At 49.9% G+C, this 15357-nt stretch overlaps 1 protein-coding gene across 1 annotated transcript in view; it reads left to right on the top strand.

Annotated features, from left to right (window-relative positions):
- Positions 1-4831, top strand: part of SHISAL2B (shisa like 2B) — a 113082-nt gene extending 108251 nt beyond the window's left edge. Inside the window, exon 3 of the mRNA XM_073584251.1 lies at positions 4613-4831. Within this exon, the coding sequence (XP_073440352.1) occupies positions 4613-4746 (134 nt within the window). The 3' untranslated portion in view covers positions 4747-4831. The remainder of the gene's footprint in view (positions 1-4612) is intronic.
- Positions 4832-15357: the final 10526 nt, after the last annotated feature.

Here is a 15357-nt window from a genome sequence, read left to right as displayed (position 1 = left end):
TGAACTCTACTTGAACGGCAGACAGCTGTAGCCTGCTTCGGGGACTCCTTGCTACTAAGTCCCGGCTCACTCACGTTGCTGTTGTGCCCCCAAGTCTTGTGTGGGAATAAAGTGGTGACAACTTCTATTCTTCTGGTGTCTGCTGCAGGACCATTAGTATCCATACAACCTCGGGGACCGGAGCCCGGCCTTGCTCTGTGAACTTGGGAAGGGTTCTGCTCTAACCCTAATCCTCAGTCCTCCTCTTCTCCTTACGTTCCGTTCAAATCTATCTTTCTTATAAAGAGTCAGGCTTTCCATCAATGTCTCTTTCCTTTGCCAGCAGACCCAGGTCACTGAGGTCCGCTGCAGCACCTCCCTCATCCATCCCTCTCCGGGGATCTTCTCTCTCCTTCTGACCCCATCAGACTGACTAAATCCTAAACTCTTCCCAATCTTTTGGTGCAGACTAAACTCCACCCACCTCCCAGCACTCTTCGTGTTCCAAGCAGGGAGCCACCAAAGGTGCTTTGCTACACTACTATGTTGTGTGGGATGCAGGTGTTGGAGTGTGGTCAGGTGTCTCCACCTTAACTGAATGGTGGGGCACCACACCTCAGGAGGAGGTGCAGTACCTCTGTGGCGACTGAACCCTCAGGGGCGCCACAAGCACAACCCCCATCTGTGGACGTCGGGCACTCAGACCATCCTCGTGGAGTCGGTTTCTAACCATTTGTGCAGACACATGCACATTTGTGGCCTGCTGAAGGTCATTTTGCAGGGCTCTGGCAGTGCTCCTCCTGTTCCTCCTTGCACAAAGGCGGAGGTAGCGGTCATGCTGCTTGGTTGTTGCCCTCCTACGGCCCCCTCCATGTCTCCTGGTGTACTGGCCTGTCTCCTGGTAGCGCCTCCAGCCTCTGGACACTATGCTGACAATCACAGCAAACCTTTTTGCCACAGTTTGCATTGATGTGCCATCCTGGATGAGCGGCACTACCTGAGCCACTTGTGTGGGTTGTAGAGTCCGTCTCATGCTACCACGAGTGTGAAATCACAGCCAACATTCAAAAGTGACCAAACCATCAGCCAGAAAGCATTGGTACTGTGGTCTGTGGTCTCCACCTGCAGAACTACTCCTTTATTGAGTGTGTCTTGATAATTGCCAATAATTTCCATCTGCTGTCCATTCAATTGGCACAACAGCATGTGAAATTGATTGTGAATCAGTGTTGCTTCCTAAGTGGACAGTTTGATTTCATAGAAGTTTGATTCAGTTGGAGTTATATTCTGTTGCTTAAGTGTTCCCTTTATTTTTTTGAGCAGTGTATATACCTATACTATGTGCATACATGTATTCTATCTATTCTATTTTAACCTGTCAGTGTGATCTTACTGTATAGCGCACTGAATTACTGGCTTTTCTAAAGGACACCGGTGCGTATTTCTCGCAAGTCACACGCATGGTCCGTGTGTAATCCGTTTTTTTCTCGCACCCATAGACTTGCTTTGGCGAGTCTCAGGCGTAATATGGTTCAAATCGCAGCATGCTGCAATTTCACCTGCATGTATAATACGGGCGAGAAAAAAACGGATGATGGGAGCTGCATTAATATTGGTCCGAGTGCTATGCGATTTTTTCTCGCATAGCACTCGTCCATATTTCTCTCTAGTGTGACTCCAGCCTAAAGGTAAGAATGTAATGGATATTCAAAACACGTAGCTGTGTCTGTATCCATGATGGAATTTTTTAGTCAATAAAAAAAAATGTTTGCCTTTGGAAGCTGCATCATCCTTTCAATTTTTCTTTTACAACTGGTCCCGTGCTTCCTAGGATGCCTGGCTGGGCAGTCCTGGTTAATTTCCTTTTCTGGGGTAAAATACGCCATGACAAGATTAGTCTGAGGCAAGTGATGACGAGGCAGGACTAGTCCAGGGAAAAAGACATTGATGCAGGACTTATCTGGTGTAGGAGAGGGGTACCAACGCCAAGGCAGGGTTAGTCTGGGGGTACCAACGCCAATGTAGCACTAGACTGGAGTAAGATACACTTAGGCAAGACTAACACGAGGTAAGAGACACCGAGGCAGGGCTGAAGCAGGACTAGTCAGGGGGAGGAGACGCCAATGTATGACTAGTCTGGGGTAAGATACACCATGGCAAGACTATTCCGAGGTAAGAGACACCAAGGCAGGACAAGTCCAGGGAAAGAGACATTGATGCTGAACTAGTCTGGGGGGAGGAGATGCCAACGCAGGACTAGTCTGTGGGAAGAGACGCTAAGGCAAGACTAGCACAAGGTAAGAGACACTGAAGCAAGACTACTGTAGACCATGGGAGGAGACTCTGAGGCAGAACTAGTTCAGGGAAAGTGACAGCAAGACAGGACTAGTCAAGGGGAAGAGATGCCAAGGCAGGATTAGTTGGAGGTAAGAGATGTCAAGGCAGTACTGCTGTAGTCCAGAAAAGGAGACACTGAAGAAGGACTAGTCAGGGGGAAGAGATGCCAAGGCAAGACTAATCTTTGGAATAAGACACCGAAGCAGGACTAGTTTGAATTGTTAAAACTGTTAGGTTTCATAAGAAAACAACTTTGTAAATTCGTAGACATCCCCTTTTATTACTTTCAATACAGGGAACCTGTCAGCACATTTTGTTATGTAATTTGCGGGCAGCATGAAATAGACGCTGAGACACAATATGTCATGTAAGGCAGCATTTACTGCCTGTGTGGGGGGACACTCGCTTAGCAACGGGAATAAGGCACATGGGCACATTTTCTCCACAAAACAGTCTATTCAAGTTTATTTTACTCAGCATAAACTGCCATGTTACACGTCACACACATAGTCCATAGCACTTCCTAGTACTCGGCTTAACTCGCAGTCCCTAAACACGCCAGACTTCTTTGTTCAGTTACCGTAGGCGACCGCACGCCGAAAAGTTCATTAAGGCCCACGGAACACAACAGGCACCAACATACGACATTAAGTTGCAGTCTTAAACATGCTGGACCTTACTTTGTCCAGTTACCGTGGCTGACCGCACAGTTCATTAACATCCATGGAACATCATAAGAACAGTCTGTTCCAAGAGCAGATACTTGTTTGCCCATAACCCCCTTCTCTGGAGTTACCTTACAGGAGCTCCTGCTCAACACGCTGACTCCTCATCAGTCCTCTCTCCCAGGGAAACTGCCTTACTGGGATCACTGTCTCATGAGATGCTTTGGGCCAAGGGCACTCCCGACAGTCCAGACTCTCAGAAGGTCGGTAGCTTCCCCAACGCAGTGCCGTCACAGGCTCTGCACACTCATGGTATCACCCTGTGCTCTTCAGGAATCCAGTCCCCTCCTGGGACCTTCCAACAAAGCGACCATCAATCTCCATGGTCCCACATCATGCTCTTCAGGAAGTCCTTCCACTCATAGGACCTTTCAACAAAGGGACCTTCCAGGTGCATGGCCTCTCCGTGTACTATTCAGGAAGTCCGTCCATACCTTCCAACACACAGGCCTTCAGGTCCATGGCCTCACATGTGCTCTTCAGGAATCCAGTCCTACTCCCAGGACCTTCCAACACACAGGCCATCCAGGATCTTACACACCGACCATGTCACCAGACTTCAGTCACATTATATCACTGTAGCCACCCCCATAGGTGGAAGGTGTGTGGTTAGCCAGTCCCACCCAGCTCACCGACTAACCCTGTAAACCCCCCTTTCAACTAAACAAACACTTGTGGGACTACAGGTCACAGAACAACAACATTTCAGGCATACCACACAGAGGACATCCATCTCTGCAACACATACCGGCCATTCACAATGACATCAGTCACTGTCTCACCATTGCAGTTACTCCTGTGACTGCCACGCACTCCCATGGCCTCAAAACGCCTTCGTGCGTATCCTGAGGAGAACATACAGCACCCCTTAGCTGTAACAGTGGTCACTGCCTCACAGTCACTTATTAGGTTGTGTACTGTTGTTTCAGTACAATGAGTGTTTTCTCAGTATGAGATAACACGTAGATTGTAAGCTTGCGAGCAGGGACCTCACTCCTAATGTCACTGTTTAAATTGTCTTAACTTGTATTGAATTTATTGTCTGTACATGTTAATTGTAAAGTGCTGCGGAATATGTTGGCGCTATATAAATAAAAATGATTATTATTATTAACACTACAGGACTAAAACTCCCGTGCACCTTGGTCCAACCATGCCTTCACCACTGATCAGCAGCTTACTGTCAATAGACAATGTACTAAGAAATATCCACGTCTTTCAGAGCTCTGCTATATGCTACATCTAAAAACTCTGATTGTGTTATAACTGCAGCACCCAGTAAATTAAATTACACATCGTTGGCTACATTGTTGGTCTCTTTCTCTACATTATGCTGCTCTCAGATAAGGTAACAAAAACATGGTGACACATTCACTTTAATACATTTCAGGTCCCAAGTGGTTGATGCCTTCCCTATAATTTGTCTTCCTTCTAATTCAGACTCGACAATAAAATCATTTTTACATGCTCAGTAGATGTGTTTGAGAAGTAGAAACACATTAACTTACAAATGTGAAATACCTACGTAATAATGTCTAGTTTTAAGTTAATACTGATGTTATTTTTTTCAGACAATCTGAAGAAAAAGGCAAAATCTGGATGCTCCGCTACTACTATGAATTCTACAAATGACATTCTCTGTGAGACTGACGGCACCGTGCAAGAGAAATTGGCTGCAGCTACAAATAATACCACCAAACTATAGCCTGCTGGTCACCTGCTCATATTTTTTTTTAGTTTTATAAAAGGGATACAAAATGAATCACTAAATAAATGTGTTCTGTAAGTAATGGTGTGTTTGAGTACAACATTATTACATATGGAAACAATCTAAAAAATAAAAGAAAGTTATTTAGGGCAAAATGAAAACTACAATTTTCCTTTCAATACTGTTACAAACTAAAAGGTCAACAGTTGGATGACTAAGTCTACTGCTTAATTTTTGGTAAAATATAATGAAAACTAGATATGAGCGACTTTGACTTTTTTCGGGTCGAGTCGAGTTTCATGAAACCCGACTTTCTCAAAAGTCGGGTCGAACGAAATCGGCAGATTATCGTGAAAAGTCGAAGGCCAACTGAAACACGAAAACCAATGCAAGTCAATGGGAAGCCAAGGTCGGCAGGGAGTGGAGGACAGGAAACACACCTACATGCCCATTTTAATGCCAAAAACATCAATTCTTATTACTTAAGCTTGGCAACCTTAATTTACTTTATAATAATAGTTAGGCATTGAAAACTGGGGGTTATTTGGCTAAAGTTGTGGGGGGGTAGGGCTGGCTCCAGATTTTCGTGGGCCTTGGGCCAAAGAGTGTCACTGGGCTCCTTTAACACATGCCACAATTCATGATCCTCTAATACGGCAGAGAAATAGCGGTATAGTACAATGAAAAATACTTCACTTCTTACATCTCATGACGGATATCCATCTTAAATTCTCCAATAGCTCCAAAAACGGACAGTATATTACTCCATACAGTATTATGGCCACCGCATAGTGCGCTATACAGAGTAATGAGGCCCATATATTTCTCCATACCGAATCACTGGTCCCATATAATGTTTGAAACAGTATAGGATGAGCTCCACATAATGCTACAGTATATGTTGGTCCCCATGGATGAAGTTCCACTGTGTTATGGGCCCAAATAATGTTCCATATATAATGGGCCCCTTTTCTACTGCTCCAGTGCATAATGGGCCCTGTAAATGCTGCTCCAGTGTCTGATGTCCACCTTTGGAATGCTCCAGTGTATGGTGGGCCTCATATATAATTCTCCAGAGTATAGTGTTCCCCAAAAATTGCTGTCGCAACATTGAAAACAATTAAATAAGTCTCCTCACTAGGGAATCCCTGTACTAGTCTGGACTCCTCGTCGTCCCCATCTTCCATCTCACTGCACTTGGACTGTTTAGGCAGAGGGCGTACAGACGTGATGTCATCGTGCTCTCTGACCAGAATGTCACTGTCAGGCGGTGGAGCAGGGAGAGGTAAGTATTTCAACTTTGCAAGTGCTGTGATCCTGAGCAAGCAGGGGGGGCCCACTTGTTGGCGACGCACTGGCACAGGGCCCTTCATAGTACGGCGGTGTGTCTGACGGCGGGTGGCCCACCAACAGAGACACTTTTGCGTACTATGAGGGGCCCTGTGCCAGTGCGTCGCCCATAAGTATGCCCCCCCCACCTGTTCAAGGAACCTGCACTTTCATCTGCACCTTCTTTTTTGTCACCGTTAGTCTTGAGCATTCCGATACTGCAATATCGGGTATCGGTTGATATTCGCTGTATCGGAGTTCCGATACTGAGTTCCGATACTTTTAGAATATCGAATACCGGAATCGGAAGTTCCCATAATGCAATGAGCCATTTTATTCAGCCAATGAGGAATCCTAAGAAGTGTGGGCACATCCTGTTATGCATGTTAGGCATGTTAACTAATGTCATGGCTGTGATTGGCTGCGAGCAGACCACCCAGCTGCTCCTCCCCCAGACACACGCTGAACAGTGATCTATGGAAAGTGAAACTAGTGAGGGAGGAGGAAACGACCAGTTCTTATTTCAATGCCAGAACACACACCCCCGGACGTTTATCTTAGAAGCAAGAGATGATATCTTGGAAACCGTGCAGACTAGCCACAGAAGGTAAATTACTTATTGTCAGCATTCTGCAGCTCAGATATGCACTGAGATTATGTGAAAAGCCCAGACAACCCGTTTAACATAGTCAATATCTTTGTAACTCCGAACGTCTTAAAAAAAAAATTAATTCCTGCTATTCCATTTGATTGGGCTAAACCTCTGTGCCTTTAATGTCTCCTCCACCTCCCCCAATACATTCTACATTATTCTTAGTTGTTTTCCTTCATGTAGAATTAACCTACAAGGAAAGTAAGGGTTTTTTTTCATTCCAATATTTGTGTCCCATTGACTTGCATTGGTTTCCAGAATTGGAATCGGCGATATCCGATATTTTTGGGGTATAGGTCCGATCCAATCCGATCCGATATTTCCCGATATCGTCAGGTATCGCTCAACACTAGTCACTGTGTAAGGTGGTATAGTATGCGGGAAGGGGCACCTGAGTTTCATCAGGGTCTGATTCTGCCTCAGTACACTGCGAGGACAATGTAGTGCTCTGAGTGAATATACCAGCAGAAAAATCTAGCAGTGGCTGTGCATCAGTGCACTCCATGTCAGATTCATCTTGGACTGGGGAATTCATGATTTGACTTGCTAACCCAGGCATGGTATGTGAAAAGAGCTCCATGGAGTAATCAGTAGTGTGGCCTGCCACATCCTTCACTTTTGGTAGGGGTGAAGGACACAAGGAAAGGTGTTGTTCCTGACCAGGTGCCTCCAATGACGACTCAGTGCTTTTATTTTTTGAAACTTCAGAAGAGGAGGCGAGAGAGCTGGAGGCTGTGTCAGCAATGTAAGCCAAAACTTGTTCCTGAAGCTCCGGCTTTAAAAGTGGTTTACCTACTCCCAGAAAAGAGAGCCTTCGAGGCCTTGTGGAGCCAGACGATGATGCAGGCTCAACACCTCCTGCCTTAGGTGCTATTGGGCTTTTGCCAAAACCAACAGATGCAACACCACTACCACCATCGGGACCAGCTGGCAACCCCCGCCCACTTCCATGGCGTCTTCCACCATACTTGCTCATTTTTGTGAAAATGTACCCAAAATACCACCAGCTATATGGTACTGTAAAACAAGGTAGATGGTGTATCTACTATTGGTGAGATTTTGAATCTCACTATAGATTTGAGGACGCTGAACTATTGTCTCAGGCCCAGTAGAGATTACACCTCAATGTAACTGTCATGCTTACCGCGGCTCCCGTGCCCACCGCCTCCATCGCGTCCGCGGCTCCTGCCGCTGCTCCCGTTCCTGGTCCCGCGCTGGCCACGGCCTCCAGGCGCGTCCGCCGCTCCCCGCGCGCTCCCACGGCAGGCGCGCGTCCTCCGGCTTTCCTGCGCCCTGCTTCGCGGTCTGTCCGCCGCTCCCGGTGCGCTCTGTAACAGGCGCACACGCGCCCGCTCTCCTGCGTCCTGCCCCGTGGTCAGCTTCTCTGACCAGCCCAGGACGCATGCGCGCCTCACCCCAGACCTCAGCACAGTCTGGCTCAGCCCTTCTCTCCGCCCCCGTGACCCTGGAGGTCTGACCTGGAAGTCCTGCCCCTATAAAAGGGAGCTGCCCTTTCAGACCAGTGCCTGATTATCTATTGTGTTCCACGACAGATTCTCGGGTCCCCCGGCTCCTGCGTTTTCTCTCGCTAGCACCCAGCCTTGTGCCTTTCCCGCCTTGTGTATTCTACTGATCTCTCTCCATCTTGCATTCCCTTCCAGAGTCCGCCATTCCTGTCCGTTCCTGCCTACACCCGTGTGTGCCTTCCTGATCCGCTCCTGCCAACTCCGGTTCCTCCTGCCTGCTCTCCGTTCAGTCCTGCAGCGGTCTCTCCTGTGCTCGCCAGCCTGCCAGCCAGCTCCGTGTTCGCCTGTCTACTCCTCCAGTTGTCCCCAAGTACCAGCTTCCGTGGCGATAGTCTCCTCCGGGCCTGCCCCTAACACTCCCTGTATAGGGGGTGGTACACCTGGCCTGCTCGCCCGGGGGTAGGTTCGTCGTCGCGGTCCTGTGGGTTCACCTTTGGAGTCTCCACAGCTTCACAGAATAATCAGGCCATGGACCCCGCTGGTACCCCGACCCCGACCCAAAAGGAACTTTTGTTCCTACGGGAAAATCAGGCGAGGATCATGTCTTTCCTAAATCCATGGAGTCCCGTTTGTCTTCGCTACAGGCCTCAGATCCGGGGAGTGCCTCCCAGATCGCCGGTCTCCAACAGGAGCTCTCCCAGCAGCGTGACACTCAGGCCCACATTTTGAATTACATGGCTTCGGTAGATAACCGCCTGCTAGCTCTCCAGACCGCAGCCGCAACTCCGGTTCAGCCCGTGCCCCCGCTTCCCAGTCCTCGCCTGGCAAAGCCCCCGCGATGCAGTGGCGACCCCAAGTCATGTAGGGGCTTCTTAAATCAATGTCAACTACACTTTGAGTTGCTGCCGCAACAGTATCCCACCGATCGAGCCAAGGTGGCCTTTATTGTGTCCCACTTAGAAGGGGAGGCTCTGGCTTGGGTTAACCCCCTCTGGGAACGTGATGACCCCTTAGTCGCCCAACTCTCCTTTTTCCTGGATACCTTCCGTAAGGTGTTTGATGAGCCGGGTCATTTGGCTTCCACCACCGAATCTCTATTCAATCTGCACCAGGGCTCGCTTTCGGTAGGCCAGTACGCCATTCGGTTTCGCACCCTCTCCTCGGAGTTGGGTTGGAACAATGAGGCCTTGGTGGGAGCCTTTTGGCGGGGCCTTTCTAATCAAATCAAGGATGAGTTGGCGGGTCGAGATACTCCCACCTCCCTGGAGGATCTGATCTCTTTGGCCACCCCCATCGACCTACGCTTTCAGGAACGATCCCGAGAGGTCGCTTGAGAGAGAAGACCTTCTTGCGCTCCTTTGGCCACCCGTAGTCCGCCCCGCTCCCGCCCAGTGACAGCATCTGCGGCCCCAATACCGGAGCCCATGCAAGTGGATCGTCTCAAGCCGGTGGAGGAGCACCGGAGAGAGAGGGTCGAACAGAGGCTCTGCTTCTATTGTGGGAGTGCTGCCCATTTCCTTCGTTCCTGTCCTATACGTCCGGGAAACGCCTCCGCCTAGGACAGGTAAGAGAGGTCTTCCTAGGTAATTTTGACCCCTCTCTACCCTTGACTCGTTCCGTCCTGTTGCATCTAGGTTCTAAACGTTTTTCCGAATGGGCTTATATTGATTCTGGGGCGGCTGGTAACTTTATCCAACTCGAGGCAGTTAGGAGGCTTCGGATTCCTGTCAGATCCCTGGAAGACCCCTCGACAGATTGCGTCGGTCGACGGCCAACCCCTCCGGGAGTCCGTTACTCAGGTCATCGAGGAAGTGGAACTTCAGATTGGAGCCTTACACCGGGAGAAGATTGTTTTCTACGTACTGCCTTCGTTATCTCATACCATCCTTTTGGGCCTTCCTTGGCTAAGAACACACGAGCCTACTCTTGACTGGCGTTCCGGTGACGTTCTGCGATGGGGCCAGCCTTGCCAAAATAAGTGTCTGCTCACCGTACAGCCGCAGAGTTTTCCACGTTCAACATCAACAGAGTTACCTTCCGCCTACTGGGCTTTTTTGGACGTCTTTGACAAGAAGGAGGCCGAGAGCCTGCCTCCGCATCGGCCATATGATTGTCCCATCAACCTTGTCTCCGGTTCCACTCCGCCCCGAGGTCGGATTTATCCGCTTTCTCCCGCTGAGACTCAGGCTATGTCCGAGTATGTTCAGGAGAACCTGGCCAGAGGCTTTATTTGCAAGTCTTCCTCGCCCGCCGGGGCTGGGTTCTTTTTTGTGAAGAAGAAGGATGGGTCCCTCCGTCCCTGTATTGACTACAGAGGTCTCAACAATATCACCATTAAGAACAAATACCCCCTTCCTCTCATTCCAGAGCTTTTTGACCGTCTACGGGGGGCACGGATCTTCACTAAGTTGGACCTTCGGGGGGCCTATAATCTGGTCCGGATTCGCTCTGGTGACAAATGGAAGACTGCTTTCAACACCCGGGACGGTCACTATGAGTACCTCATCATGCCCTTCGGGTTGTGCAATGCTCCCGCAGTGTTCCAAGAGTTTGTCAATGACCATATTCCGAGATCTACTCTACTCCTGCGTGGTGGTATACTTGGATGACATCCTGGTGTTTTCTCCGGATCTGTATACGCACCGAAAAGACGTCCGCCAAGTCTTGCTTCGTCTGAGAGAACATCGTCTCTATGCCAAGCTGGAGAAATGCGCCTTTGAACAGTCGTCACTGCCGTTCTTGGGGTACATAATTTCTGACTCTGGCTTGCGCATGGACCCGGGAAAAGTGTCCGCGGTACTCAACTGGCCGCGTCCCCAGGGAATTAAGGCAATCCAGCGCTTCCTGGGGTTTGCCAACTACTACCGGCAGTTTATCCCACACTTTTCATCATTGACCGCTCCTATCTCCGCTTTGATCCGCAAAGGTGCCAACCCCCACCGCTGGTCTCCTGAAGCCGAGAACGCCTTCCAAGCCCTGAGGCAAGCTTTTGCCACAGCTCCCGTACTTCACCGTCCAGAGGCTAACAAGCCATTCACCCTGGAGGTGGATGCCTCCGCCACCGGAGCAGGAGCGGTCCTCTCTCAAAGATCCTCCTCCAGACGACTGGTTACCTGCGGTTTCTTCTCCAAAACATTTTCTCCTTCGGAGAGGAACTATACCATTGGGGACAGAGAGTTACTCGCCATCAAACTAGCTTTGGAAGAGTGGTGGTATCTTCTGGAGGGCGCTGTGCATCCACTCCAGATCTACACCGACCACAAGAATTTAGCGTATATCCAGTCTGCACAAAGGCTGAACCCCCGGCAAGCTAGGTGGTCCCTGTTCTTCACCCGATTTGACTTTGAGCTTCATTTCCGTCCTGGTGACAAAAACCTTAAAGCGGATGCCTTATCCCGGTCATTTCTGGTCACCGATACCGAAGAGGAACCTTCACACATAGTGGAGCCTAGCAAGCTCATCGTGGTTGCTCCAGTGAGCATGACTTCCTTACCTCCCGGGAAGACTTTTGTTCGAGAGGATGACAGGAGGCGAGTTCTCTACTGGGGTCATGCCTCCAAGCTAGCAGGTCATGTTGGCCTCAAGAAGACACTTTCCTTCATCTCCCATTTTTATTGGTGGCCCTCCCTGCCTCAAGATGTCCGAAACTTCGTCGCTTCATGCCCATCTTGTGCCAAGAATAAGGTCCCTCGACACCAACCCTCCGGTCTCTTGCATCCACTTCCGGTGCCCTCAGCTCCGTGGCAGCATGTCGCGATGGACTTTATTACGGATCTACCTCAGTCTTCGGGCCACACAGTCATTTTTGTGGTCGTAGACCGCTTCTCCAAAATGGCCCATTTCATCCCTCTGCCCGGACTACCTTCCGCCCCCGAGCTGGCTCGGATTTTCGTCTCTCATGTCTTTCTGATTCATGGCTTCCCCAAGCACATTGTCTCGGATAGAGGGGTTCAGTTTACTTCGCGATTCTGGAGGGCCCTATGCAAGCTGATGGAGGTAACATTGGACTTTTCCTCCGCCTACCATCCTCAATCTAACGGGCAAGCAGAACGTACAAACCAAATTCTCGTAACGTACCTCCGACATTTTTCTAACGCCCACCAGAACGATTGGTCCAGCCTGCTCCTGTGGGCCGAATTCGCCTACAACAACCATACCAGTGAATCCTCTGCCAAGTCGCCCTTCTTTATTGTTTACGGACAACATCCTGGTGTACTTCTGCCGGTACTTCCGGCTTCGGGTGTGCCGGCGGCCGATCTTCTAGCCGGGGAGTTCTCCAGGGTCTGGCAGGAGACCAAAGCCGCACTTGAACGGGCACGTGACAGTTTTAAGAAACATGCTGATAAAAAACGCTTGGATGCCCCGTTGTACCACCCTGGAGATAAAGTCTGGCTATCTTCAAAATTTGTCCGCCTCAAAGTTCCCTCGTACAAACTGGGTCCCCGGTACATCGGTCCCTTTGAGATTTTAGCTCGTATCAACGATGTGGCTTACAAATTAAAACTCCCGGCCTCGCTACGAATCCCTAATTCGTTCCACGTTTCCCTCTTGAAACCTGTTGTGCTTAACCACTTTCATGCTTCTGCTGGTCGCTCTCCAGCGCCCGTTTCCACGCAAGATGTCTTTGAAGTTAAGGACATTCTTGCCATGAAGAGATCTAGAGGTAAAACCTTTTTCTTAATCGATTGGAAATGTTTTGGCCCAGAGGAGAGATCTTGGGTGCCCCGGGAGAACATTCAGGCGCCTCAGATTTTGGCAAAGTTCCTGTCCGGCCTTAAGAGGAGGGGGCGTAAGAAGGGGGGTACTGTCATGCTTACCGCGGCTCCCGTGCCCGCCGCCTCCGTCGCGTCCGCGACTCCTGCCGCTGCTCCCGTTCCTGGTCCCGCGCTGGCCACGGCCTCCAGGCGCGTCCACTGCTCCCCGCGCGCTCCCGCGGCAGGCGCGCGTCCTCCGGCTTTCCTGCGCCCTGCTTCGCGGTCTGTCCGCCGCTCCCGGTGCGCTCTGTAACAGGCGCGCGCGCGCGCCCGCTCTCCTGCGTCCTGCCCCGTGGTCAGCTTCTCTGACCAGCCCAGGACGCATGCGCGCCTCACCCCAGACCTCAGCACAGTCTGGTTCAGCCCTACTCTCCGCCCCCGTGACCCTGGAGGTCTGACCTGGAAGTCCTGCCCCTATAAAAGGGAGCTGCCCTTTCAGACCCGTGCCTGATTATCTATTGTGTTCCACGACAGATTCTCGGGTCCCCCGGCTCCTGCGTTTTCTCTCGCTAGCACCCAGCCTTGTGCCTTTCCCGCCTTGTGTATTCTACTGGTCTCTCTCCATCTTGCATTCCCTTCCAGAGTCCGCCATTCCTGTCCGTTCCTGCCTACACCTGTGTGTGCCTTCCTGATCCGCTCCTGCCAACTCCGGTTCCTCCTGCCTGCCTTCCGTTCAGTCCTGCAGCCGTCTCTCCTGTGCTCGCCAGCCTGCCGGCCAGCTCCGTGTTCGCCTGTCTACTCCTCCAGTTGTCCCCAAGTACCAGCTTCCGTGGCGATAGTCTCCTCCGGGCCTGCCCCTAACACTCCCTGTATAGGGGGTGGTACACCTGGCCTGCTCGCCCGGGGGTAGGTTCGTCGTTGCGGTCCTGTGGGTTCACCTTTGAAGTCTCCACAGCTTCACAGTAACAGGCTGAAATTGGATGGTGTATGACAAGGTGTAGGGTGTCTATAGGATTGGTGAGAATTTGAATCTCACTATAGATTTGAGGATGTTGAACTATTGTCTCAGGCCCAGTAGAGATTACACCTCAATGTAACAGGCTGAAATTGGATGGTGTATGACAAGGTGGAGGCTGACAATGATGCTCTCAGTCCAAGTATGGACACAGGCAGCCTAATAAGCAGGACTGCTGCACACAAAAGGGTGGAAAAATGAACACTTGGTAACTGTGCAGAAAAGAGGAAGAAAAGTATTTTTGCTTTTAAAAAAGCAGTTTGCAGTTTGCACAGCAGTGTGCAAACAGCAATGCAGCTATCAGGGAGCCTTATAAGGCAGCCTAATAACCAACAGAGCTGATGCACAAAAATAGAGCCTCCCCTGTCACTGCACACAAAATGTTGTGTTGTACAGTGGAAATCGCTAACAGCAGAAGCAGTTTTTTTGGTTCTTCTTCCCTGCCTAACGCTCTCCCCACAGAATCAGCAGCAGCAGCAGCTCTCCCTATGCTAAGATCGGCATAAGTAAGATGGCGGTCAGCGTTCACACCCTTTTATAGCCCCTGTGACGCCACACAAAGCAAGCCAATCACTTGCATTCCCTTCTCAAAGATGGTGGTGACCGATGCCTATGTCATCGCGTTGCCCACAGTGTGCATCCTCCATCATTGGCTAAAAAAGGGCGCTGGAAGCATCTTTTGAAACGCGACTTTGGCGCTCTGGTCGCCGACCTCATGGCCGACCTCACGCTATGGTCGGGTTTTGTTTCATGAAACCCGACTTCAGCGAAAGTCGCCGACTTCTGAATATGACCGACCCGTTTCGCTCAACTCTAATGAAAACTACTTATTTTCTTAGTCTTTCCAGCTTCCCTCTTTCTGTATTTGTAAGGCTATTTTCACACTTGCATTTTTTTGTGCTGCATGCGCAGTTCAAACGCGCATAAAAAACGCATGATGCGCATGCGTTTTTTATGCGTTTTCTTGTTTTTTTGTGCATGGTTTTTGCAAAAAAACTCATGCGTTTTTTTTTGCGCTGATGTGCACATGACCATGCGCACGTCAGCGCTTCCATGGACTTTAATGTGTTTTTGGGTGACTTTTGTGCGCATTGCGTGCGCATGAATTTTTTTGAGACAGGTCAGACGCACAAAAAATGCAACAGGATGCATTTTGTGTGCCGGGGCGCACACTAGAAAAAACCGCATGCTCATACAAACGCGTACAAACGCATGCCAATGCGCACCCATGTTAAGTATAGGAAAAAAACGCATGCGCAAAAACGCAGCGCAAAAAAATGCAAGTGTGAAGCCAGCCTAAGGACTCATGAATACAAAGCCTAACCAGAAACATACTTATAGGTGTAGCAGAGATGGCGGTGAACCCTGCTCTGGTCCATGAGGAGGATCAGAGACCCTTCAGCTACATTACTTGCCAGTATTATACTTGCGCATGTACAGTAGGTTGGGAAC

Source organism: Dendrobates tinctorius, unplaced genomic scaffold (assembly GCF_039654945.1).
Source record: "Dendrobates tinctorius isolate UK_male_01 unplaced genomic scaffold, ASM3965494v1 ptg000083l, whole genome shotgun sequence".
Taxonomy (NCBI): domain Eukaryota; kingdom Metazoa; phylum Chordata; class Amphibia; order Anura; family Dendrobatidae; genus Dendrobates; species Dendrobates tinctorius.
Note: the sequence above shows the minus strand (reverse complement) of the source record. Positions and strands in the feature narration are given on the sequence as shown.